The 26708-nt window shown below is 42.0% G+C and overlaps 1 protein-coding gene across 2 annotated transcripts in view; it reads left to right on the top strand.

Moving 5' to 3' along the window:
- Positions 1-9669: 9669 nt before the first annotated feature.
- The window catches only part of grm3 (glutamate receptor, metabotropic 3), a 54149-nt gene continuing 37110 nt past the window's right edge, over positions 9670-26708 (top strand). Inside the window, exons 1-4 of one of the 2 annotated variants that reach the window (XM_052060242.1) lie at positions 9670-10558; positions 10898-10996; positions 19438-19492; positions 25577-26038. In XM_052060242.1, the coding sequence (XP_051916202.1) occupies positions 25727-26038 (312 nt within the window). In that variant the 5' untranslated portion in view covers positions 9670-10558; positions 10898-10996; positions 19438-19492; positions 25577-25726. Of the gene's footprint in view, positions 10559-10647; positions 10997-19437; positions 19493-25576; positions 26039-26708 lie in introns of those variants that run through there. The other variant, XM_052060241.1, reaches the window with a different exon arrangement.

Raw genomic sequence — 26708 nt, 5'->3', positions numbered from 1 at the left:
TGTTATAAAAACTTTCTTTTTTTTTCAAACACTCAAAATGTTCAGAGGCATCTGTGTTATCCATACATACATAATTTTTATTAGTTCTTTGGGATTTTTTATTCTTTATTTTTTGAAAAAGGAAAAAAAAAATTGTGGAGGTCCCAACCAAGCCCTACTAATCCCGACCGGACGTGTTCATGTACAATGCATTGGTTTGAAGCCTCCTGCAAAAAGGCGATCCTCTGGCGCCACCTAAAAGTTGCACAATTGGAATGACCTCAACCCAATAATGTGGCATGCATACATATGTCCAAGCAAAAACAAAGCGATTGGCGTAAAAATCGCGTGAAATGCATGTTTACACATTAGGTTTACGATGCATTCAAAAATATGAATTATAATGGGTCTCTATGGTGCAAAATATGTAAATTGTGAAGATTAAGGTATCAAAACGTTTTGTTATTATTGCTGCAATGCCTGAGAATTATCAGCCGGTGACGTCATAAATTTTAGGCTATTTTAGAACCCCTCCATAAGTTTCAGCTCTCTTTTGTTTTTCTGAATGCGTTTGCCTTTGATTCAAAGACATAATTTTTACATTTATCGCAAGCGGTCCACTACGAGGGTTAATCACAACAACAACAAAAAGAAATCGGGTCAACGTTATCATCAAACAAAATGTAACCCGCCATTACGTTATGATTATATGAGTCAACACATTTAAAGATTGTGTGTTTTCACGAACGGCATAAATTCCCCATAAAGTTCGAGACAAAAAATAATTGTTTGGAATCCTCAATTGTATCGCACTATTTTTTATGTTAATTTCATTTTTTTTTGTGTGTGTGTATGAAAGAGAGGGGGGCATAGAATTTGAAAAATGTCAAGTCAAAGTCATTAATACCTTCTTATTGTCTAATGCAGTTATTTTCATCAAAGTCATACCAAATATCCAGCTGTCAAAAAACTGTGAAAAAAAATCCCCTACCAAATTTTATCGATGGAAAAATTCCATTCGCATTTAAACATACAATGCTGTGATACACCAAAAGTAGTGCAATGATACCTAAATGTAATAACCCAGATTATCTGTAATTCAAGTCAACATCAACCTTCCTGAATAGAAATGCCATGGATCCATTCCACAGCCCTATGCCCCAACCCACCAATAAAAAAAAACATTGCTAGCAATAAAAACAGAATAAAGTCATGTGTAATGAAATGAACAGTTTTTCTTTAATTGCTAATGGGAAACCACAAAAATCACTTTCAATGAATTTAATCTTTAGTGAATTTAATCTTCTCTTCTTCTCCTTAGCTTGCGTTACAGTCTTTATCGGTTAGTGATGCTTCAGTATGGAATATTATTGGAGAAAAATAAGCAAAAAAGGGAGGAAGTTTATTATTCCACAAAACTTGTGAAATTGGATTATTTGTACATCAAGGTTTCACTCCTAGTGTAGATGTATCACATTTGAATGCTCTTTTGGGTCTCATCATGAGTGACATTTCTTCCCATTGGATCAATTAAATATTAAAACGCGTGATTGTGAATGGAGCTTTCTCCTTATAACACCGAATACATACACACGCCTATCCGCACACACTCACACACACACTCACACACACACACAGATCATTAGTCGATTTAAAAGGGAGAGATGGCCATGTGTGACTGGTCCCGGTTCGTTTCATCAGCGCTGACAGTGGACACGTCGTCACACTTTTTGTCTCTCTGCGAATAGCTCGCTCGTCCCTCAGCGTGACATTTAGCTCTCATCTTCCGTGCCATCATCATCATCATCAGTGTCATCAAGTGTCGTTCTCCCAATGTTCACTTCTAGGACCTGCATCAATATCACGTGGATAGGAAGACGTATGTAAACGTGCACATTTCACTGTGTTACAGTAAAAAAGAAAAGATGTATAATCTGTATTAAAATTGACTGTGATGTGGTGAATAAAACAAAGAAACGTATTTTCGTGAGGATCTCAACTGACCAAATGAAGAAACATGAATTTTTCATTGACTCTTCAACCGCTGAGATCGCAATCTGCTGACAGCTTCAAGTAGCCTTAAAGTAGTCTTCAGCCCTTCCAAACTGTTTTAGTCAAAGTTGACATTTGGCACCCATAAAAATACCCTAAATGTATTTCTTTTTACACTGGAATTTGATGACTTTATAGAGTGAAGATGCATTAAAAAAATTAAACTGGGTTGAAAAAAAAGCTTTTTTTTTTTGTACAGGCCCTGTAAAATGTGTCTACAGTGAAGCTGTTCTGTTGGCTAAAATGAATTTGGGAGTTGCCAGGGTGTGTTAAAGTAACAAAAATTTGTTAAACCGTGAAACTGTACGTACCATAAATGTGAGTATTTTTAATGGGATGGTGGTAGCTGCTCAATGACAATAAAAGCATGGAGCACACCCAGAAAATTTGTCAACTCTCACCTTTCTCCCAAATACATTTTTCAAGATTTTTCTCTTCTGCTCTTTAGTAAATAATAAACAAAACACGAGTTTCATTTACAACAAAAACTCATTTCTTACCACACTGTGCATCGAGAAATTTTTTTGTTGTTGTTGTTTTTTTTAAAGAAACATAGCGAGCACAATATTGACTTTGGCTCTATGTTTGCTTTTGTGACACCTCTAAATATAAAACAACACAAGATTGAAAAAGGGATGCCTGTGTGCTGCTTAAACTTGCCCTACTTCCAACATGTTGGCATTTGTCTCCCTGTCATTGATCAGTATTCCACAGCGCCAGACTCTTTAAAGCGGCCAAGGACTTGATGTATAATTGCACACCTAAAGTTGTACTATAAGTACTTCTACTGCTCACTTTAAAAATTGTGCGAAGATTATTTGCACCAACTGCACAACCTTCATGGTATTGTATTGCATCAGTGATCACTTTATCTCTGCTCAATACTCTGCACATTAGGGCTGTTCACACGGCAAGATTTGGTCGAGTGCTACGCCGGGGCTGCCCCAGTAGAGCGTTCACACGTGCAAATTAGCTCCGGCGTAGCCCCGGAAAAAGGCTTACACAGGACCAAATTTGATCCACCTCAGGGAGGTGGTTTAAAAATTTGCTCCGGAGCAAATGCTCGTTTGCGAAGCAGCACCGATGTAAATTTGCACGTGTTAACGCAACTGGGTTAATTTTGCTCCAGAACAAATGCTTGTGAATAGTACGTATGGCGAAAATGCGTTGCTTTCGTGCTATGTCGGACTTCCGTCATGTGTTTGTTTAATAACGACACAAGACTTGGCTGGTAACATCTTTCCTTTTGTAGGAGGCTGGACTGTCTCGGAGTTGTTTGTGTAGTTTGTTCCTTTGTTGTGTGTTCACAACCCCCCGTTCCCCATATACGGTATATTTTTTTTTGTGATTTCCTCTCTTGATTTTCCGTTTGGCGCATTATGTATTTGCTTTTCTGAGTGTCATTGAAGTCATCGTTGACTTTTATGTTTTCGGGGGCGGTCACTCTCGAGCAGAAGGCACAGAGACCGAGAAGGAGAAGGACGTGCCTGTCCAGTATTCGCTTGAGTTGTGTATACGTTTTAAAAAGAACCAACACGGCAGCTCGTTTTGCTCCGCTGCAGAAACTGCCGTGTGAACGCAAGTGGGGCTTCACCGACGCTATTAAGGTGCAGACGCGCTCAGCGGCTTTGTACGTGTGAACGCTCCACAAAATTTGCTGCGGTGCAAAATATATCGCAACAAACTACATTGGTGCAGCGCCGGAGCAAATGTGTGCCGTGTGAACACCCCTTTAGTGTAGCCTGTATTACAGTACTCGAGACAAATTCCTACTACTATATTCCTTGTACCTACTCGGCCAAGAAAGATGATTCTGATTCTGATTAGGATTCTCATAATTAGAATGACAAGATGTAATGCACCCCCTAATATTTATGGGCTAATCAAAAGCTGTGCTGACATCAATTCCAAAGTGATGTGATGCCACCATCTAATGGGATCTATGATTCATTACAATTTACAAACCTGAATTTCACAGACAAGCTGGGCGGGACTTCTTAAAATCATAATGACCAGTTTTTTTCATCGGCGGCAGTAAACGGCTGGATTCCAACTTGACAAATATAAATGTCCACACAAGTGAATTAATGCTAATTTGATGCAAACAATTATGAGGACATTATTGGGCAAAACTGACGTGGATGTAAAAATGAACAGCAAAGTTTGGAAAGGCTATGTTACTTCAGTGCTGCATTTTCCACTTTGCATTGCCAACTCAACCCTATGGTATCTGATACACTGCCAAGGAAGTCAGCAATAATGTATCTAAATGGAATGATGAAATGAATGAGTGGCCAGGTGAATGAGGGGTGAGTGTGCAATGTGAATGACTACAAGAGATTACAAATGACTGAGTTGTGTGTGCGTGTGTGTGTGTGTGTGTGTGTTTTGAGTGATGAGCATGAATCGGCGGTGTGGCCGCTGTGCTCTTGCTGCTGCTCTTATTGTCAGAATGCTGCTGCAGACCGCATCATATCATTAATCAATTATTCACCACAAGCCTGTTAATATTTCATGAGCGAGGCTGCTACGGTCAATTACTAATGAATTGTGCTCGTAGTCAGAAGGCTCTGAGGAGACCACAAATCACACACCGTACACTGGATTTTGGGGTACGCGGGGGTGTAAATATTCATTTTTTTCCCCCCAAGAAGTGAGATTGTGACACATTTACAGTTTTTAAGTAGTTTTGTGTTTATTTCCAGGAGTGAAAATGACAAACATGAGCAGATGAACAATAGACAGGTCAGTGCATGTCCTGTGAAGTGTGTTAGCCATGCCTGTGTACACAAGTTAATTACAAGACCCCCTGTTTGGAGACCCACGCAGAGCCCAAAACAATATCACTGACGGTACCACTGTACAGTACCGACTCTAGTGCAGTCTTACACAAAGATTTTCACAACTATTTTCACAAACGACATTGGGTTAGGTTTACATTTCACAAGCTAGGAGAGTGGCAACTTAAGATAGCCGCCGATGGCTTCACATCTCCCAATGGTGAGTCAGTGGTATTGTTAATCTATTCATACTGTACAAAAGTATGTCAGAGTAACACCCCTCTCGCACCCCGTCCATCACAGGATTACATTCAAGATTAATGAAATCTGCAATACAGAAAATGTTCCCCGATAACAACATAACAACACCGGGGCACAAAGTTTTACGAGTGCAGCAAGCTGGTTGACCAGTACGTGCAAGCGTCAATCATTGGCTGTGCAAGTGTAATTTGTAATTTGACTGTAATTTGTTTGCAATTGGTCAGTTAAATTGGATTTGTCTTTTAATGACTTTTGGGAGAACTTTGAGCCACTTGACGACATCACAAGTGACTACTAAAGCAAAAGTCGATGGGATTTACAGTAACAAGTGTGTGTGTGTGTGTGTGTGTGTGTGTGTGTGTGTGTGTGTGTGTGTGTGTGTGTGTGTGTGTGTGTGGGTGTGTGTGTGTGTGTGTGTGTGTGTGTGTGTGTGTGTGTGTGTGTGCGTGTGTGTGTGTGTGTGTGTGTGCGTGCACAGACATGTGTGTTTGCGCGCGCGCGACATCCATCTCGTGGATCGCAGACGAAGGTTGTGTGAAATTAGGCGCTGCTAATGCTATTAGCGCACGGACGCAAACCATCTGTGGTAAATCGGGAAAAGCGTGTGGACCGGGTGTACCAACTTCCTGCTCCATGAACTGGCGATGAGGCGAAACACGCACGCACGCACGCACGTACACACTTGTTACTGTAAATAACAACTTGATATATATGTGTGTGTGTGTGTATATATATATGTATGTATGTATGTATGTGTATATATATATATATATATATATATCGGGCGGCCCGGTAGTCTAGTGGTTAGCACTTCGGCTTCACAGTGCAGAGGTACCGGGTTCGATTCCAGCTCCGGCCTCCCCGTGTGGAGTTTGCATGTTCTCCCCGGGCCTGCGTGGGTTTTCTCCGGGTGCTCCGGTTTCCTCCCACATTCCAAAAACAGGCATGGGCAGGCTGATTGGACGCTCTAAATTGTCCCTAGGTGTGAGTGTAAGTGCGAATGGTTGGTCGATTCTGTGTGCCCTGCGATTGGCTGGCAACCGATTCAGGGTGTCCCCCGCCTACTGCCCGAAGACAGCTGGGATAGGCTCCAGCACCGCCCGCGACCCTAGTGAGGATCAAGCGGCTCGGAAGATGAATGAAATGAATGAATGTATATATCGTACTCAGCGGTGCCATTTGGTCTCCAATTGGTCCATTTTATTGACTATCATCTGTATAGATTTCTGCATTCATGTCTTTTCTTTCTTTCCTTTTCTTTCCATCTTTAGTTATTTTTTTCCCCCTTTTCTTTCTGTAGGGAAGTATTGGGCACAAAGCCCACTCGCTGAGGGACCCTTACTGGACAAAGCTGGCTTTCTGGAGCTCACTGCATTTATGCATGCCATACAGACAATGAGGCCCTTATTAGAGTGGCAGCATCTCGCTTGCTTGCTCTGGGATGCGGTCAGGGGAAAAGCTGTGACTGACACTGTGCGAGTGTGTTGGTGTGTGTGTGTGATTGTGTGCAAGTGTGTTTGCGTGCGCGTGCGTGCACTTTCCACTTCGTGTCTGCACACATACGAGTCAGAAGTGTGAAGTAGATGCTTTTAGTCCCCCCCTGATCAATCACTGCCTGATCACACGCAGTTTTCCCCTGCACAGCGTGGTAGCACAAAAGAGGCGGAGACAAAATTAGCATCACAAATCATTCACGCTGAAGTCGGCAATGATTCTTTTGAGGGGTGAGAGCTCTACTGAGCTAAATCCATTTTTGTCATTTTATAGGAGAGGGAGTTTAAAGTTTTATGGCTGCAAGAAAGTCTGGGGGGGGGGGGGGGGGGGTTGATCATTTACTTATATGGAAATGTTTGGGGGAAGCACAGTATACAAATAGTTAGCATGTCAGCATCATAATGCAGAGGTGCAGGGTTCGACTCCGGCTCCAGCTTTTTGTTTGGAGTTTCAAGCAAAATCTGTGACGCAACACATGTAGACAGATCATTAAACAACACTCAAAGGCAAATGTTGTTCCTCAGTGAAATAAATGAATATTATTGCAATTTACAGATAACTTGTGACCGGCTACATGTATGGTATATTTGTATGTGTGTATTCACTGCCGGGCGGCCCGGTGGTTGAGTGTGTAGCGCTGCGACCTCACAGTGCAGAGGTCGTGGGTCTGATCCCAGCTTTGGCCTTCCTATGTGGAGTTTACATGTTCTCCCGGTGCCTGTGTGGGTTTTCTCCGGGTACTCCGGTTTCCTCCCATATTTCAAAAACATGCATGGCAGACATCTGGGTGTCCCCCACCTACTGCCCAAAGACAGCTGGGTCCAGCATGGATAAAGTGGTTCAGAAAATGGATGGATGTACAGTATTCACCCCGGGTGGTATAGGCATGAATCTGAGAAGGAGTAGCACAATGCCCATTTAAGTGAAGCAAAAAAATGGGTTGGGGGGTCTTAATCTTCTGTTTAATTATGGCAATACTGTGTTTTTAATGAAGTACGTTATAATAGAATGCCATATTTCATATCAAATAGCACTTAACAAAATTAACAAAAAATTCCTGGCTATTATTTGGAGGCCATAAGCTTAATTTATTCGGTCATCAATGTCACCCTCAATATAATATAAAAACATAATCAAGCTTCATAAAATAGAATGTGAACAAAAAACAGCTTTTATGAAGCATTATAAAGCTGAAAGTCAAAGACACACAGTTGTGCACTTGTATGCTGTGTGCCTTGAAGGGGCGAGGCCTTGTGAGCACTGGTTGGCCACATTTTCTCCCACAGGTAACATTTGTTCCATTCTCCTCACAGTTGTTTCATTTCACATGTCTGCTTTTGGCTGCTTGTACGATTTGATAAACAGCTGAAACTGCATTGGAGCACATGCCTCGACTTGTTCACATTCAAGGGCATTACAGTATATTGGCTACTTCATTTTTTTGACAAACTGAAGCTTGGCAGCAATGTACAGTGTTATGAGCAGAATATCAAAACTTTCTACGAAAGTTCATACTATTACGGGGAAAAAAATGAATGCATGACGTGTCAAATAGGCTTAAGTCTGGTGCGATGTGATGTGATGCAAATTGAAAGGCATTTGCTCCAACCTGACCTGCCCATCTTGTAAATACTTGTACATGCATGAGAATAATGTGCATCTTTGGCCGTTAGCTGCAATCAGAAAGCATTCACACAGTGTATGTTCATGCACCCTGTTAACTTTACAACAGAGAAATCAGGCCTCTCCAGAGACTGTGTGTTTGAGCTGAGTGAGAAGGCTCTGTGACTCAATCATGCATGAAGAGGATTTTCTGTTCAATCGGCACTGCAGACGTGCATACTTGCATTCTAATGAGTGTGGCTTCATACAAACAAGTTCGCGCTCACAGATTGTTGCGTGTGTGCATTCCTCTCCACTTTGAGCTTTGGACTTGTTTACACGATAGCTTTGGATGGTCATCTGGAGAGACAATAGTTCTGAATGTTGGATCACATTAGCTGGCACCTTCAAAAAGAGGCCATATGGAGACCTTGCCACAACCCACTCAAAACTCACTCAGCAGTACGCCCTGGAAAGTTTGAAAAAATAAGTCCCTTTTACCAGTTTTACCGATCAACACAAAACCTGGTGTCCATGTCAAAACAAAAACAGAACGAACATGACAGTACAAAAGGCAGAAGACCTGGCTTGGACGAGTGGGATTAGTGTCATGTACGAAGTCATTCAGTTACTGTATGCCCCTGCCCTGAGCCTAGAGTCCAAAATCTCCTTTACTGTGTACACCAGGTCGCCGTCGATTACCCATGTAGAAGGGGCTGGGGTGGGTGGAGGAGCTAGAGGACTGGATGCCACAGGGAGACATGGAAGACAGGCAAGTTGGCCTTCTGTCCAACTTGATAGACTGGAGTGAGGTGGCGCCGACAGTCAGCGATGAGCCTATTCTGAGAGGTGGTGTATGGCAGTGCAGCCCTGGTCTCCCTCCACATGCTATGAGCCCCCTCAGGTGGAGCTGGATGGAGGGAATTTCTACCAACCTCTCCTGAGACGGGAAAAGTGGTGGCGGGTATTCAGATGCTGACATGAAGGGATACCAGCCTGTTGCGGATGAGATGGTGGTGTTGTGCGAATGCTCCACCCATGGCAAATGTGTGACCCATGACGCGGGTTGGTGAAGGCATTCGCACCATCAGGATATCTCCAGGTCCTTATTCTTCCTCTCAGGCTGTCCATTGGACTGTAGATGGTATCCAAACAACAGGCTCCCAGAGCTCGGCAGAATCACTTCCATACCTGTGACACAAACTGCGGACACTGGTCTACTGACAGAAAGTCCACCGGAATTCCATAGATACCAAAAACATGGTTAAAGAGGAAATGTGTGGTCTCTAGTGCAGATGGGGGCTTGGATAACGTGATGAAGTGGGCAGATTTAGAAAAAAATCGATCTACTATGGTGAGTATTACAGATAGCCCTATGAAGAAGGCCGACGATAATGTCCAGGGAGATGTGGGACCAGAGTCGAGCCGGAACCAGTAAGGGATATAGTAACCCTGCAGGAGGTTGGTGAGTGGCCTTACCACAGACACAGGCAGAACAGGCTTTTTGGAGGTGTGCTTCACCTTGGAATGAAGAGATGGAGGCACGAAAAGCTTTCCAGAAGGGCATCCAGCTGGGATCGTAGTTCAGTACCTTCCTGAGCCTGCTCAATTATCTCCTCTACCCCCTGCCTCAGTAGCCCAAAAATGAAGTCTGAGTGTATATTGTCCAGCTCGCCTCTCTCCTCTGTAGGGGTAGTAGATAATGCATCTGGTTTGGTATTGTTGGAGCTTTTGTATCTGGCAAGAGTTTAGTTTCTTAGCGGTTTGGAGGTATGCTAGATTCTTGTGATCGGTGTACACAGTGAATAGCTCCTTGGTGCCTTGCAGCCAGTGTCTCCACTCCTGTAACACGAGAACTATAGCCATCGGTTCTCTGTTCTCCACGTCATAGTTGGTGACTAACACAAGTGTGTTAGTCAACGAGAGAAGAAGGCACAGGGGTGGGTTTGTTGTAGAAGTTGACGCTTCGGATTCAGGAGTTGGGGCAGTGTTGTCCCAGTGCTCCCCAGTCGACCAGAGTTAGGGGGGTGCAACATACAGTAGGTATTTTGTAAAAGCCTTCGTTAGCAACTCAAAACACAAACAGACAGAACATGACACTATCATGACAGGATTCAAGTAGGCTGCAGGAGGTTGGCCATGTTGGTTTAAAGCAACATTTTTACGGGCAAAATTCAGGGAACATATTTTGATCTTCAAGGCAATTGACAAATCAGAAGCAGATCTCCTAGTTGGCTAGGCAAAGCTATCTATGGGAATCCAATGTGGGAGGAGCATGCCGTCAAAGGTTGATGATGATTCCATGAATTTTTTTGCATTTCTACTTGCATTTTTACTATATTAATTTTTATATTTTTGCACTTTAGGAGGACTGGAGAGGATGGTTAAAGGTAAATTCTACATCTCTTTTCTCCTTGCTGTGTTTCTGTTGGCTCATGTTGGTTCGAGTGGTAAACACGTACATAAAAGGATGGTGGTGGCGGGGCTGTTGGAATGGCTAAGTTTTCTTTTTATCCAATAAAAATGTCTCCACGCAAAGATCGATTTTTGTTGCTAGGAGACTGAAGCATCCTTTGGCAGCAGGCTTCATCTCACCACGTCTGTTTTTCCCTCCCTCTTTCTCCCTCTCCCTCTCTCTCACTCTCATATACAAACACACATTTTCCCTCTCTCCCTCTCTCTCACACACACACACATGTACTCACACACACGCACACACATACACACAGCGGCAGCATCCTCCCTCTCAGCGCGACTCCTCCGGGGATCGGGAGCAGACCCAGTCAAACTTCCAGCAGAGAAGGGATTCACAACAAGACAACAGTAAGGTGAGTAAAAAAACAACCTCCCCATCTCTCTCATCTTTGTTAGATAACTGAGAAAATACATTGTCTGTCTGTGTCTTTAATTGATGTTGAACTTTGATTTGTTTCGCTTCTACTGATCGCAAGAAGAAACGTACTGTTCGGTGGTCCTCTGCAGCATATGTGTGACTGACAAGCTGAAATGATGCAGTCGTGTGTTTGAAGTTCTCATGGAAATGTACGTCGGCGTCTCATGCATACAGGTGGACCATCTGATGACCCCGTGCGATCTTGCCTCAAAATCCTTTAAAAGTGCACCCACGTCAACAAATAGTCTGTTTTTTTCTGGCAAGTAAAGGTGCAGAAGTCGCAAGCGTTTGCATCCAATCTGCATGCATTTTGTCACGCCGCCCTTGCAAAAGGCTTAACTTTGCCGTCTGTTAAATCAAACAAAGGTGGAGAGCTGCAGCTTATTGTGGAAGTGTGACCTTGCTTTTTCCTTACTTTTTAAAAGAATGCACATCAATGTTATTCACATCTGGCTCTGACTATAACATTAGGTATGCCTGCACGTCTCGAAAAAAAATTCTGCTGTTGCAAAGCAAAAATGGCATCTCAAAATGCTCCTTCGATGTCAAGATCCTTTTCATCATTTATCTGACAATCAAATAATTGTATAAACACCTCATCATTTGATTTCACTTCCCCTTCTAGTTTCTCGTTATTATACAGTACTGTACATTTCTTTTAACAACAAATTGGATTTGAAATCAGAAGTCACAAGTCAAGAATATGGTTCAGCTATTATTCAGTTAAGATTAAAAAGAGATTTGGTGGGGACAACATGCTTGTAATATCCACCCTCCCTTCTATTTTCTTTATTTGATTAGGGAACGGTTGTGCTGGCATCTATCCCAGCTGACTATAGGCGAGAGGCGGGGTCAACTCTGGACTGGTCGCCAGGCAAATATAGACAAACAACCCGTCATGAACGACACATACAAGTTTTTGGAAAGTGGGAGGAAGCCGGAGTACAGCATGGGCTCTTTCAATGTTTTCATGTTGATCGGCGCAATTGGTGTTGGGGGCCCAAATTAGAATGGTCCCCGGCATCCCTTTTTCATGGAAAATCATCGAACTTCGATGGTCTGATTAGACGATGTCGGCAAAAAAAGCTTGAGCATTTAGTGTCGCCCTCTGTCAAGGTTACTTGCTTTCGATTGGGGCTCAAAATGACTGCCTGCCTGCCAAATTTCAGGCATTGGTACTAAAGACTTTCATGCATGACATGCTTACCCGATTCCACGTTAATCGCGGAAACTGACGTCTGGGGCAAATATTTTTGTAGTTTGCGTTTCCAGGACCCCTAAAATGCATACATTCACACGCAGATCATTTAAAATCAGAGTTTTGGGGCATGTCCTAAGAATTAGGAGCACAGCGATTTTAAATGTATGATACAATTCCTTGTAGTGGAGCTCATTATCTTGGACCTAATATTTTAGCGAGAGTACATCCAGAATTAAAGCTGCTTAACAATGTTTGGAAGAAGAATGATCAAATATGATAAAGAGCTTTTTTTTTTTAACTCTTCACAGAGCAGTGAACTGAACCCCGCCAAGTAAAGATCCACGATAAATGATTGCCAACACAAAAAGGATGAAATTAAGCTCCTTCCTCAGTCAAAGCAATATTTTTACCTACCATGCTCATGACGAACCACAAATATGTCATGGTTCTCTGTACGTAAAATCCTGACAAAAATGTCATGAAAGTAATAATACCTCTAACAATATTAATTTGAATAAACTGATCTTCTGAGGATGTGCAGGCGCCATGTTTTGTCCAACGCATTGTCTTATTGTTAGCATAATAACCTATGTTGTTTTTTTTGTCAAAACAAGAAAAAAAAACACGACAAATTCAACAAACAAGAAAAGTAAGGTTACCTCGATTCAGTCTTTGCGGAATGCAATGACCCAGACGACTGTCAATCTACATACACCTCAAGATTTTATTTTAGTTTTCGGTGTCGTGACAGTAAGGTAAAAATAACATGGGCAGTTATGCTATTAGGCTAATGGTACTTCTTTTTCATGTACATATTTGTGTGTTTGTGTGTCTGCGATTCGGGTAGTAAAGGTGGGTACAAAAAAATGAAAAGATGTAGGAAGCGGGAATTTGGCACGGTGTGTCAAACCTTGACGATACTCCTGTGTGGGTGTGCATGTGTGCTCTGCATAGATATATTTTGTGTGTATTCAAAGGCTGTGTGTTTTTAATGTGAGAGGGGGCGAGCCTGCAACATGGCCTTGTGTTTCAGCACTTCTCTGCTGGTGAATATGCTTACATGAGCTCCTGTTGGAGCACCTTGATGATGATGATGTGTGTGCGCGTGCATGTGTGTGTGCGTGTGTGTCCGTGCGCAAGTGCGTGCATGCATGCATGCGTGGCCTTGTAGCTTCCACACAACCCCTCTCACCGGACTATGCAGTACACTGCCTCAGCAATGTGAAATTATCAGTGATGCTCGTGCGTGTGACATATTAAGTGTCTCTATACTGTGTTTTTACACAGCAGTGGTGCATGTTTGTGGTAATGTCAAAAGAAAAACTAAACACAAATCTCTCTCACAATTGTCCCGAGGTGTGAGCGCGGATGGTTGTCTCTGTGTGCCCTGCGATTGGCTGGCATCCGGTTTTATCCCAGCCTACTGCCCGAAGACGGCTGGGATAGGCTCCAGCACCCCCGGTTAACCTTGTGGGGATAAAGCGGATTGGAAAATTAATGAATGAATGTTTTACATTTCTCCATCATAATTGATGGGATAAATTGAGAATCACAACCTCATCTTTTCCTCTATTCAAAAGCGGTTCTGATCTCATATCCAAAGTGAGGCCGCCATCTATAGGGATCTCTTTGTCATTGCAGTGGTTTTCAAATCTGAATTTGGCAGTTAGATTACGTGAAACTCTTTTCTCTGCCAAAAACGCAAATGTTGTGAACATCCACAGTAGTGAATGGGTTAAGATACACACTTATGAATTTGTTAGGCTCACAAATCTAGTGATGATGCTTTTATTTGACTTTTGTCTTTTCAAAACATAGTTTATTGTGTTTGTGAGAATGGAAACCTTTTTTTGTTTGTTTTATGACAAGCCCTTTGTTTTCAGCACCAAACCCCAATAGTGAGCGTGTACATCCTTGAACATGGTCGATAGATCAAAATATAGACGATCTTGGAACAGCTCAAAATTTAAGAGGTGTTATTTTGCATACAAGCTCCCTCCAATGCTGTGGAGCCTCCAATGGTCTGTGTCTTTGAAAGCAGGTAGCACATGTAATGGAGTGAAATATTTGGAATAAACCACCTAATGACACACCAGCACTATACATGTTTGAAAAGACCAAAGAGTACATACGCTCTGAATGCAAATATGGAGTTATCTTGACTTAAAGCCATTCCACCACTAGATGGTGATGGCCAAGCTCACGAAATGCATTCACCATCAGTTCTCGTGGTTGCCTCATCCAAAGGATCCTCGGAAAGTGAGGGCTGAGAAGATGAATGCCCCTTAAATTAAAGCTTGAAATCATGCAAAAATATGAGTGAGATATGTCTCTGGTCGACTTGGCAAATCATGATGTGCGTATGGACGATGCCGAAATAGAAGATGTTGAAAGTTTCTTCCTGATCTGCTCCTTGTTATCCTCAATTACATCATACTTTACCTTGTGTCTCATTCTGTTTCATCACAATTTCGTTATACCTTGTCATCACGTTACCAGCATTCCTTGTTCTTGCCTGACTCAAGCAAGTCCTGTATGATTATTGACCTTGTCTTTTCTCCATCACATTTTTTGCAATTCCTTGCCTTCACAGACTACCAGGGAAAGAGAAGTTGCAATTAGCTTTATTGAATGTTTGATGGAGATTCTACTGTATATGAGGACCAGTTCTTTACTTAACTTACTTTACTTACTTATTGCCCTCCCCGCATTGGCAGGATTGTCCTAAAAATAAATAAATAAATAAAACCTTGCGACAAGCAACTCCCCGAGGTAATGTGAGGTTGAAATCAGGTGCAGGATAATGATGTGAGACCATTCCACATGTCCATCCACCATCCATTTTCAACAGGTGGCGGCTCAGCTGGAACCTGTTCTCCTCAGCTTTGAAACGAACAACCATTCGCGCTCACACTCACGCCTAGGGACAATTTGGAGTATTCACCCTTCAACATTCAATTGTATTATTGATCAGCCGATCAATGTGTGTCAAATATATTTAAGTTGAATCATGTGTGTTTAGGGGAGATGTAGATGCACCCATGCAATAGTGACCGGGGTGGGGGGTGATATTAAAATACTTTTAAGGTGTTATGATTATAATTCGTTCATTGAATTGATTTCTACATATTTATGAATCATATTCGGCGACGTGCACCACAAGAATCCGCGGAGCACCCAATCTGCCTCAATTAAATACACCAAAATCGCATTCAACCGCCTGCCTGCGCTACAAAATAAACCTGCTTTTGAGAAGTATAAAATTGTGTCTATATCTTATATGAACAAATTTGCAGATGCATTGGGGGGTGAAGCATAAACGACCGGTAAGGCCAAACACGCTGAATTAGTCTATTGCATTCGCGCGAAAATGGCGAAGCACTCCTTTTTACGCTCAGCGCAGACTATTTTCTGATACCAAATCGTCAGATGACTCAGAGGGAGGCAACTCCGTGCACTGAAATGTCCAAATGGGCGCAACACGGCCCGAGGCACAAGACTAGACTTGCGCTGGCACGAAAATGAAGATACGCCCGCTTTTACACCGAGTGTACAGGTTTACTCTACCAAAATAGGCCGCCAAATGTTCAACCAACATTAGCTGTTAGCCTAAAGCTAACATATAATACGAATCACTACAATCAGAATCATCTTTATTGGCCAAGTATGTAGAACATACAAGCAGGATAACAGAAATTAGCATGTATGTTAGAACAATTATAAACCGTCAAACAACTGCTACTTTATTACACTCATACTAGCAACACAAACAAATGGAGCATACGACAATTATCAGGCAAATATTTGCTCTATGGGAACAAGAATATTGAAGTTAAAAAATGTGAAACATCCTCTTCCTTTTGCTCCTAATTAAACGGCATTTTTTAAAGTAGAGCTTGGCACTGCACTGGAGGTAGATATCTGAAGATTCTGACCTACCAATGTATTGAGGAACATAGAATGTCCAAAATGTTCATATGGTGAATGTTGGTAAATAGGCCAGTGCAATTTTACTGTAAAAACCCATAAAAACAATTTCTTAAAAAATTGCGCTATGGCTGGGGCACAATCTATACAATAGGCAGTATAGGAGGGTAGGCTAACACTCTAATATAAAGTCACCTCATGTTGCCTTTTTACTTCAAATCCAAATTTAAAAGAGCCCTCTACTTGAAATGTTGCTCCAGTATCCTTCAGCCATGTTGAAGCTCCACATGAAATGTAAACCTCACTCCTACTCATAAAATGTGACTTCATTCAAATCAACTGCAAAAGCCATCCTATAAGTGTTAAAAAATTTAGTTTAAAAAAAAAACATTTTTGGGATCAACATTACTGTATATGTAACAGTTTTTCAGCTATGCCATGATTATAACATTAAACTAATTACCTTGGAGGCTTCCTGTAGTGGTCTCTGCTTTTCAGGCTTTTTTGGTGGGGATGTGTATGCGTTTGTGTTTTAATGCTTTGCTGTTTCTTCTGATTTAATGAACAGCGCCTGAAGATCGCCCTTCCATCTCTCTCTTTCTCTCTCTCTCTCTCTCTCTCTCTCTCTCTCTCTCTCTCTCTCACACACACATTCACTTTTAGAGGAGAAGAGTATGTGTGTGCATAAGCAGTGAGACTAATGTTGCCTGTTCACAGTTCAGGCGACAAGGGGTCTGAGAGTTTCAAATTTTGTCAGCTGGCTATGATCCTAATTAGACCAAAGGGTGCATAAGTGGGCCACCATTTGCATTGGCCAGAGCAATTATGATAACAACCACAATCAATTGGGACGCTTTCTCTGCAGCCTTACAAATCCAAAGTTTTGATGGTACTAAGATATTGCCATCTTCTGCTGTTGTTTTCTTCGCTTTACCTTCAAACAGAAAGATATATATTTTTTAAATCATATCCAAGACTCCCCACACGGCAAGAAAAAGATAAATCACAATGTACATTGGAAAATGTAATGGAGAGAAAACAGAATCCACCTAAATTGTCCCTTTGTACAGTAGTTGTCAAAGTCTGTCTACTAGGGACTGGTACATGTGTTTCCGCAGTTGTCAAAGACATAAAGTGGTGTATAGACCAGGTCCAGCAAACAGACACACTTATATGGCGACCATATTGGCAGGTGCAAAATTTCCATCAGAGGCAATGGACAAGTAGGCTGTGTCTAAATTCACAGACTGCATCCTCTGGAGGCTGCATTTTCAGGTGCATGTGATTTACAAATTCTAGATAGACCATTCTCAGGCTCAGTCCTTTGACGCCTTCAAAGTCTACTCCTCATGTAGCCTCCATGAAACTAGTATTGATGTGTTTGCAGTTCTAATCTAACTAATTATATTCAAACACAAACGGTAGTAACAAACAGAATGCAACAACACTCGCAGGCATATCTCCTTTATCCTCTGTGAAAAATATTACAGCAGCTAGATTGCGACTGCCTTTTTTTCTGTTTTTCATCATCAAATCAATGTGTAGCTTGTCTGTATGCATGTATTTCTGTAATTGTATCACCTCTTTGTGTCTCCACTTGGTAACCGCTGGTGCTTCCACGGCCGCAGCATGGATATGAATCAAGCCAGGGCCGGCAATCACGCATTTGAATGATGCCTCCGCCATTGCCCCCAGGGTCATTACATGACATTTAAGCTTGATAGATGTCTCTTGCAGATGGTTAATTCTGCCTTTTACAGGCACATCATCCAACTGATGGACTCATGGAGTCATCTGACTGATGGGGCCAGCTTTTTTTAACATTTGCCAAAATTCACTCAGATTTGAGCTCAACTGGTACACAATGGTCAGGTAAATAGGCGTACATTATTATGCATTGACCAGTTGATCACTTGACCTTCACCTAACAGTTGAGAGGTTCTGGATAGCAATCTCGGCTCAAATAATCTTGTGTGAAGTTTGTTTGTTGGTTTCACCCTGGGTTTTCTTCAGGTACTCTGACGCCCTCACACATTCCAAAAACATGCACAATGTGCTCATTGAAGACACTTAATTGTGTGAATCAGAATTTCAATCACTCCACCGTGACGGACAATCCATTGTTTATTTATATGTGCCTTGACATTAGCTGGTGACTGGCTCTTTGTTTGTCCACTGCAGGGGTGCCCATCCAGTCGATCGCGATCAACTGGACTGGCCCCAAGTCGATCGCTGCCGATGTCAGGGGCAATTGGGGACGGGTAGAGATGTGTTTGTGTGAGTGTTATTATTTTATAGTTTTGTGTTTGTGTACACTAGACCCTAAGCATCCTATCAGTTTCACTTTCACAACAAAGTATGGTCTTTCAAAAATAAAATAAAAAAGCAGGTCACCATTTACCTTTGGTGGTGGGTGACCTCATCACCGGAAGTTGTTAGCAGTCTACAGTCTGTAATTGCAGCTTGCGGTCAGAGCTGTTGCAATATATCTCGTTTGTTTCATATGCAATTCACAGATGGCACGGGCAAAGAATGGAAATAGGGAGCTCCAGGAGAAGCATTTTAAAATGATACAAGTGAGCTGCGATCGTGATGTTGATGCATTTAACACGCTGCCAAAGTGCGGCCCATGCCTCCGCGTCAGGCAATGCTTTCATTTTCATGAACTCTTGTATCTACTTTTTTTTTCCTGTTTTGTTCATGTTCGGGGCCGTTATGGCTGTTGCTCATCATGGCATGCGTAGCGCTTGGGCACGCGCGTGCGTGCGTATGCGTGCATGTACGGTAACGGTCGATAGCGGAGGGTTGGTTGGCTTGAAAAGTAGCTCTTTGGTCACAACAGTTTGGGCACCCCTGGTCTACTCTATGGACCCTGACAATGACTTTCGCCCAGCTGATTTTTAAAAAAAAAATTTTTAAACTGTATGTGCCTTGATCGTAACCTGCTCAAAAGACAGAAAAACAAAACGGCAGAGATTGTTGGTTGGCTGCAATGAAATCTGTTGGGCTTTGTGCTATGTGGCGGTCTGAGCATCGACCCTGCACGGATGCGTGCCCTGCACAGCAGTCCTGCCTGTTAGACGAGTACAGGATGCGGTGGTGGAAAACATTTTTTAAAAAGCAGGCACAACATGAGAAGGGAGTGTGCGCTTGACGCGTCCCTCAACTGCTCAATCTCTAGCTCATGATCATCTCTATTTTTTTATTTCTGACTGTTTACTCATGTTCTGCATGACTGTCCTCAATAGGTGAGAGATGTTGCAAGCTGCAATCGGCCATCTGCTTTGTTTCTTCTTCATTCAGGTAAGGCACTTCTCAGGGTACGGGAGTTCCTTGACTTCCAAGTTTAATTGTGAATGTGACCGAGTTTGTATTCCCGAATCGGCATTCCCCATTTTATGCAGTTTTAGACTAGAAAATTCTCATGGCACACTGCCCCAAAAAATAAAAATGCCACCAAAATGACATATTTTGAAATAATGATGAGCTTATCTCAATATACTCCCAATATACTCCGTGTAAAATCCAGTCCTGTGTAGTTTAACACAAGGATTAGAGCAGTAAGCATGTCAAAGGTTGTTTAAGCAGTTTGATTGGATCATCTGCCATCACGTGAATTTAATTGTCCTGTCCATCATGTCGCTGGCTTGGATAGTTGAACAAAATTATTTGTCATGAAAAACGAAATGTGTTTGTTCCAGTTTGGTGAAAATGAATAATTTCACACTAATGTGCCACAGCTAGGAATGGGAACTTGAAACCGGTTCTTTTTTAGAGTAAAGTATATGTTAAATCAACAAGCAAGTCTATGTTGGTTCAGCAACTTTACCAACTTGGCAATACCATCCAACCGTGCAACATATATTATATTGTGGTTTGGAAGTGAAGACGATAGTATTGGCTCTGTTCGCTCAGAGACAGCACCACACCAAAACTCGCCTTTCTAATACGTCATACTTGTCCCTCACTCTCATGTGACCTATCAACCTCCAACTGTTACATTGTGTAACAATTATTTGTATTTGTTCACCAAAAGAGAATCAAAAGGAGAATCTGTAAGGAAACTGATCGATAAGTAGTATCAATAATGTAAGCATAGTCGATATCTTTATGAATTCCCATCACTGTTGAGTGGTTGGGAATCACGAGACGGTTTTTGATGGCAATATTCTTAATATTCTTGAAAATAGAATCAGAGGTGCTTGAACAGAACGATGGATTTTGCTGGCATTTTTTCAAGGACATTAATTCCAGGCTAAAAAAAAATTCAACTGGGATTATCTGATGAGAAAAATAAGGCATTTTAGGACACACACACACACACACTAGCCACTGACTTTACACCCTGTAATATTAGAATGCACCACGGTCTATAAAAAAGAATTCTGTTCTTGCTTCTGCTTTTTCTTTTTTCTTGCATGACCTGATAATGTAAACATTTGATGGTTCTGCCTGTCACTGCAACACTGGCAAAGATGGATCATCAAGTGAAACATGCTCTGTTTAAAATACAAAAAGTTTTAAAAAGTTTATGATTTTCCATCAAGATCTAATGAAGCGCACACACCAGAGAAGTTGTTATTCGGCCCATTTCGAGGAATGCACATTATTCAGAGTCTCGGCTGCTTTTATATAACAACACATCAACATCTCTTACGTAAAAGTTAAAAACAAAGCATATCATGGAGATGTTGTTGAGTCTCAATGCTGGGTGATCATCACACGTCAGTTCGCCTCCTGTCGGTTTGTGATGGGAAAAGATGAAGACGCCAGTGACTTGGTCATACAAATCTTACTTCAATTGTCTTATTAGCACCGCACTGCTTTCTGAAACAGGCGTTTATGGTGTTTGCTGAGCATTCCAGACGTCTGTTGCAGAGAGAGAGAGAGAGAAAGAGAGAGAGAGAGAGAGAGAGAGAGAGAGGAAGAAGAGGAAGAAGACGAGGGAGGCGGCAAGACATAGAAATAGTCTGCTTTTAGGTCAACTCCTTAGAGAGGCCGCAGAGGTGTGTGTGTGTGGATTGTGTGTGTGTGTGTGCGTGTGGGGGCGCCTGTTTGTCTTTACGTGTGTGTCATATTACAGAGTAGAGTGGTAAAGATATGGCAGCCGCCTGAAGAAAAATCTCTGCTGCCTGCATCCAAAGGGAAGCTTTCATCCTCCTACCTGCCCACACACACACACACACACACACACACACACACACACACACACACACACACACACACACACACACACTGAGATTGACATTCAAGTTTGTTCTAATAGGCCAAACATTTACGATTTTTATTTGACAGAAGACATATTGCACATTTTTATCATGATTTAAAACACCTCGCAGGTGTCTTATTATCATGTCTGTGACATGTTTTCATCAAAATAACCCAAAGATTAAGCATGATAGCAAACTGCTCATTCTTGTTCTAGCAAAACTAAAATTAGCCCGTCAGATGTAACTGTTAAATTACCACTGCTTACCCTGCCCCTTGGACTGTAGAGCCAGTGCCAAGTGTGGCCTTTGTTAGTGGGTGGGGCTTCTTTCTCGAAAAGTGAATGTGAAAGGCAAAAAGGCATACATTTCCACCACAAAAACCCTAAAAACATATTGCATTTTCCTTTGTGGAGGCAGCCCTTCATAATAATTGCTGTCCAATTACACTTCAATGAATGTTTGATATATTGTGTGTGTGTGTGAATATATATTGTGATATATATTCATATATGGGACATATATGGGACTTGATATATATTTGATATATGTATATACAGTATATACTGTATATATATATATATATATATTATACTGTGTGCAAGCAATATTTTTATATGAGACATGGCTTTGACCTGAGCAGAAAAAAAATGCAAACAGGAGAGCGTTTCAGCATAACGCAGGTTACAAAAAAAATCTCTGAATAAGCCAATTCCGAACCATGAATATTGTGAGAGTTTACTGTTGTGAATTGCCACCTGCCATCTCTTGTCATCTTTGTGCCATAGCTTTATTGAGGGGTTCACAACTTCTGAACTGAGAACAAAAGGGAGTTTGCTGTAGTGCTTTTCCAACAACTCGCCGCATCTTGTTGACATGGAACTATGTCAAAGTACGTTGAGGCACTTCATTTTGTGTCGGCAAATTCCATAAAAATAATTCTGGGTTTTACTGAAGTGGTTTGCTGCTTTCTTGTAGTATCTTGAAAACAAGAAACCATGCAGAATTGAGTTGAAGAGCTTCACTGAGAAACAAGTAGTGCCACAAGTAGTGCCTTGCCTTGCCACATACTGTATCTTGTGACATATATCGGCAATTTATTCAATTAGCGCAACGGCTAGCCCAGTCCCACTAAACGTTATGCATTATTGCTAATCATTGAAGCTTAATTACTGGTGAACTACTGTTGCTGTAACCAACCCCACATTCTATATGATTCTGATCAAAAGTATGATTCAGCTGAAAGTTGGTATTTTAAGCGAGCAGGGGAAGTGTGTGTGTGTGCATGTGTGTGTGTGTGTGTGTGTGTGTGTGTGTGTGTGTGTGTGTGTGTGTGTGTGTGTGTGTTGGGACGAGGGCGGGAGGGGAGAGGAGTGTGACCTTTTGATTCCGCCGGCTGATTGCGACCTTCGTGTCGCACTTAAACTTGGCCGTCATTACCATGCGGGCCAGACCGCCGAGCTGAGCCAGATCAATATGATCAGTTTTCTGCCCAGCGTGTGGATGATACAATTCAAGCGATTCCAACCCCTTTACTGCATTGATTCTGACCTTTTATGCACCACAACTCAGTGATTCTGCAATTCAGCTTTGAGATACATTAAAGAACCTGTCGTCAAGCTTCCCGAGCATTATAAAACCCGCTTTCAAGTTATAAAAGCCCAAGATAACATAACATTTTCATTATAGTGTGGGGGTGGGGGTGGGGGGGGTTGTGGATATGTTATTTTTTAATTGCTTGTAGACAAATAGTCCAGTGTAATTTCCCACTGATCAAGTGTGAAGTTAAAGTAATTTTTTTTTTGTAAACTGCCCAGCTCCAAAACTGTGTGTCTCAGCAAACTGTGCATTGTGACGAATTTGCATAATACCACTTCTACAGTACCTTGTGTTTTGTGCACTGGTGACTTGGCCGCTGTGATGGGCGAAGATTTGTAATTTTCAAGTGGCATACAGACAATGCAGAAACACTGTGGTGTCAGCTAAGTAGAGCTGTGGTGTCTCTGGATGCATAGATCGGCATTAGCTTCTGTCAATCAATCAGCTATATTCTAGCACTCCGAGCAGGCCAATATCACACTGCATGCAATTCTTCGGTATTGGTGGGTTTCATGTTCGATGCCATGTCAACATCCGGTTTGTCAAGCTGCCGCGGTGAGCAAGGGTGATTCATTTACAGTCTGCACACGGAAGGTGAACATCTCCTGCTCCATAACATCACAGGCGTTTGTTTGCTTTTTGGAAGGGAACAAATTTGCTGCCGGAACTGTCACTAAGTCGGCAATGCTGAGGAGCACTCACTTTGTCACGATGCCCTCGCTCCGCCCCCAATCGTCACAGGAATGACAGCCATATTGGCATTTGCATGCCACTTTAAAACGTAATTCTTATTCTTGCAACATAATTTGAATTAAATGTATTGCCTTTCCCAGTGCCCTGATTTCACCTTAAATACACATTGTCTCGCTGCCTTCTACAAATTTTGAATGTTTTGAAGTTTTGTCTCGTGTGTTCCGCTCACATTAGACTGATTTGTTTTTCTTTTTTTTTTCTTGTTTTAGTGTTTGAGGTGAAAGTCGGTGATCACATTAGCAAACACGGCAGCCAAAACACAGCTTCCGATAATTTGGATTGAGTCGTGAACTTGGTAGTATCAGATGTCCTTGTCGTCACACACACACAAACACACACACACACACACACACACACACACACGCAAACATGTGCACTCACGCACACACATGTGCACAGACACTCGCCGGGGGAGAGTGGAGAAGTGTTGCAATCAAGATCAGATAAGAGCAGCTTTTCTGATTTGTGCTATAAGAAGTCTCATGTATCAAGCAGCCATCTAAGCTGGTTTATCCAGATACAACCAGGGGCACACACACACACACACACACACACACACACACACACACACACACACACATAACCTGAAGAAGAAGAAGAAGGTTGACCGTGTGATCTAAAGGATAGCTGGGTGGAGATCAGCAAACAACTCCAAATCCGTGTTAGTCATGGCAGCTACTCTCTGATATCAAGAACATTCTTGAACCTTTAGGGGGACATTGTCTCTGTACCCTGAGAGGGACCACAGATGTTTGATATTTACAGCACAGGATTGTACACTACATCTGTATTTTCTCAGACTCAGTTCAGTGGCTTTCTGACCCATCTGCTATAGTGTTGGTAAAAAAAAAATCTGCAATGCAGAGAGACTATTTTTATTCTTTCGACACACTTTTCGACACACATTTAGTTAGTGATGCACCGATACGGTATCAGTCCATCTGCAATTGTACTCTTAAAAACGGGCTAATCCGATGACACAAATAACATTTCACCAGCTTGACATATACTAGCTTTGCAGATAGTGAACAGTTGTTGAAAAAATAATGCTTGTTTCAAGATGTTTATTGCCACACCCAGGACGTTTACTGTCATACTAACACAATATAAAGACAGCTACATGTTGTACATTTCACAGTGTCATCCTACAAAAGTCCACGATCTTCAAGCCCACACATAAGAAAATGCCATAGACAGGTTAAAGAAATTAGCATGGAATTTGTGGTATAAATATTCAAATAACCTCAGTGGCATCCTTTTGGCATTACAGTTTAGTCTTGCAGTTTAGCTGTCATGGTCTTTTTTTGTGTCTTTTCATTAAATCTGCATAGCTGTAGATATACAACTAGGAAACTTGCTGTGAATGATACCAATTCACCATATGGCTTGAGTAGGATGTTTGTGGCTTTTTTATATGGTGTTTATCATTCATGCATCATTTTTTTCTCATCATCGCGACACACACTTTCTATTACCTTGAGCAACACATATTCTGTTTTGACCATACTTCATCATACATGATCTGCTGAAGTGTGAGGTGCCCAAACTTTTCCGACTTCCAACACGTTGGCATTTCTCTCCCTCATGACTGACGTGACAAGCTTAGATTGATCCCCTACTCTATGTCTTCAACTCAAAAGCTGTGCTGATCTCAAATCCAAAGAGATTCAATGTTGCCATCTATTGGGGTCTGTTTGTCATTACAGTTATGTTCGTACCTTGAATTTCACGGACAAGCTTGGCAATATAAATGTCTTTGGCGGTGTATGTACCGGTAAGTGGTTTATTTCGGTTGAAAAATCCGGATGACTTGTTTTCTGTCCTTCAGGGCTGATGTCCTTATGCTGTGTCCCTCAACGTGCACTGCTCTGCTTGTCCCCCTCGACCATTTCATGGGCTTCCAAGTGACCCCCGCCATTCCACCCTTAGCCCCTCACCCCTAACCTTCCTCACCCGGCCCTACTCCCAACCCTCAACCATGGTGGCCCGCGCTCTCGTGGTGGTGATGTTGTGTCGAGGCGTGCTGCTGTCTGTCGGAGACCCGCCGCCGACCCGCCGGGAGATCCGAATGGAAGGCGACCTGGTCCTGGGCGGCTTGTTCCCAGTACATGAGAAAGGCAGCGGCATGGAGGAGTGCGGCCGTGTCAATGAAGATCGAGGCATCCAGAGACTGGAGGCCATGCTGTTCGCCATAGACGCCATCAACAGGGACCCTGTACTGTTGCCTGGCGTTTCCCTCGGTGTGCACATCTTGGACACGTGCTCGCGAGATACCTACGCACTGGAGCAGGTTGGTCGAACGCACAATGACACTCACCTAAATGAAGTCATACTTGTGAGGTAAATGTCTTCCACAAACCCAATGGAGGTTTGGTTGATAAATGTAATAAATAAATATAATAAACACATTAAATGAATAAATACAAAATACCTTGTACGGCAGTTTTAAAAGGAAACTGGACATTTGCACGTGAAGGCTAAAATGCTGAATGGAAAGATATTGAAACACGGAATGATATTGAAAAACATTAAATGATATTGAAAAATATTGAATGATCATGAAAGATGTAAAATGATGTGAAATGACATAATGATATGATATAATGAATACGTTTTCGAATGTTTTTTGTCAGGTGTGAAAACTTTGCCTTGTTGAAAATCATTTCCAAGGTGAAAAGAATACAAATTTGAAATGGGAACGACGGGAATCTGTTTTGTTGTTTCTGGCAAGAGGAATGAGTGGAGACTTTTGGGATGAAAAATGCTGCTGACTTTCGCGAAACCGTGGATTGTTTGAATAAGAAAAATACGAGCCCCATGATGTGAATTTTGGGAATATGTGGAAATTGGATTGGACGAATTATATGAAAGGAGATGCATATCAAAAATGTGGGAGGAGTAATAATAATAATATATTAGTAGCAATACGATAAACAAAAATAACAAATGGTACACTATTA

This window comes from Hippocampus zosterae, chromosome 3 (genome assembly GCF_025434085.1).
Source record: "Hippocampus zosterae strain Florida chromosome 3, ASM2543408v3, whole genome shotgun sequence".
NCBI lineage: Eukaryota > Metazoa > Chordata > Actinopteri > Syngnathiformes > Syngnathidae > Hippocampus > Hippocampus zosterae.
This window is presented reverse-complemented; position numbering and strand designations above follow the sequence as displayed.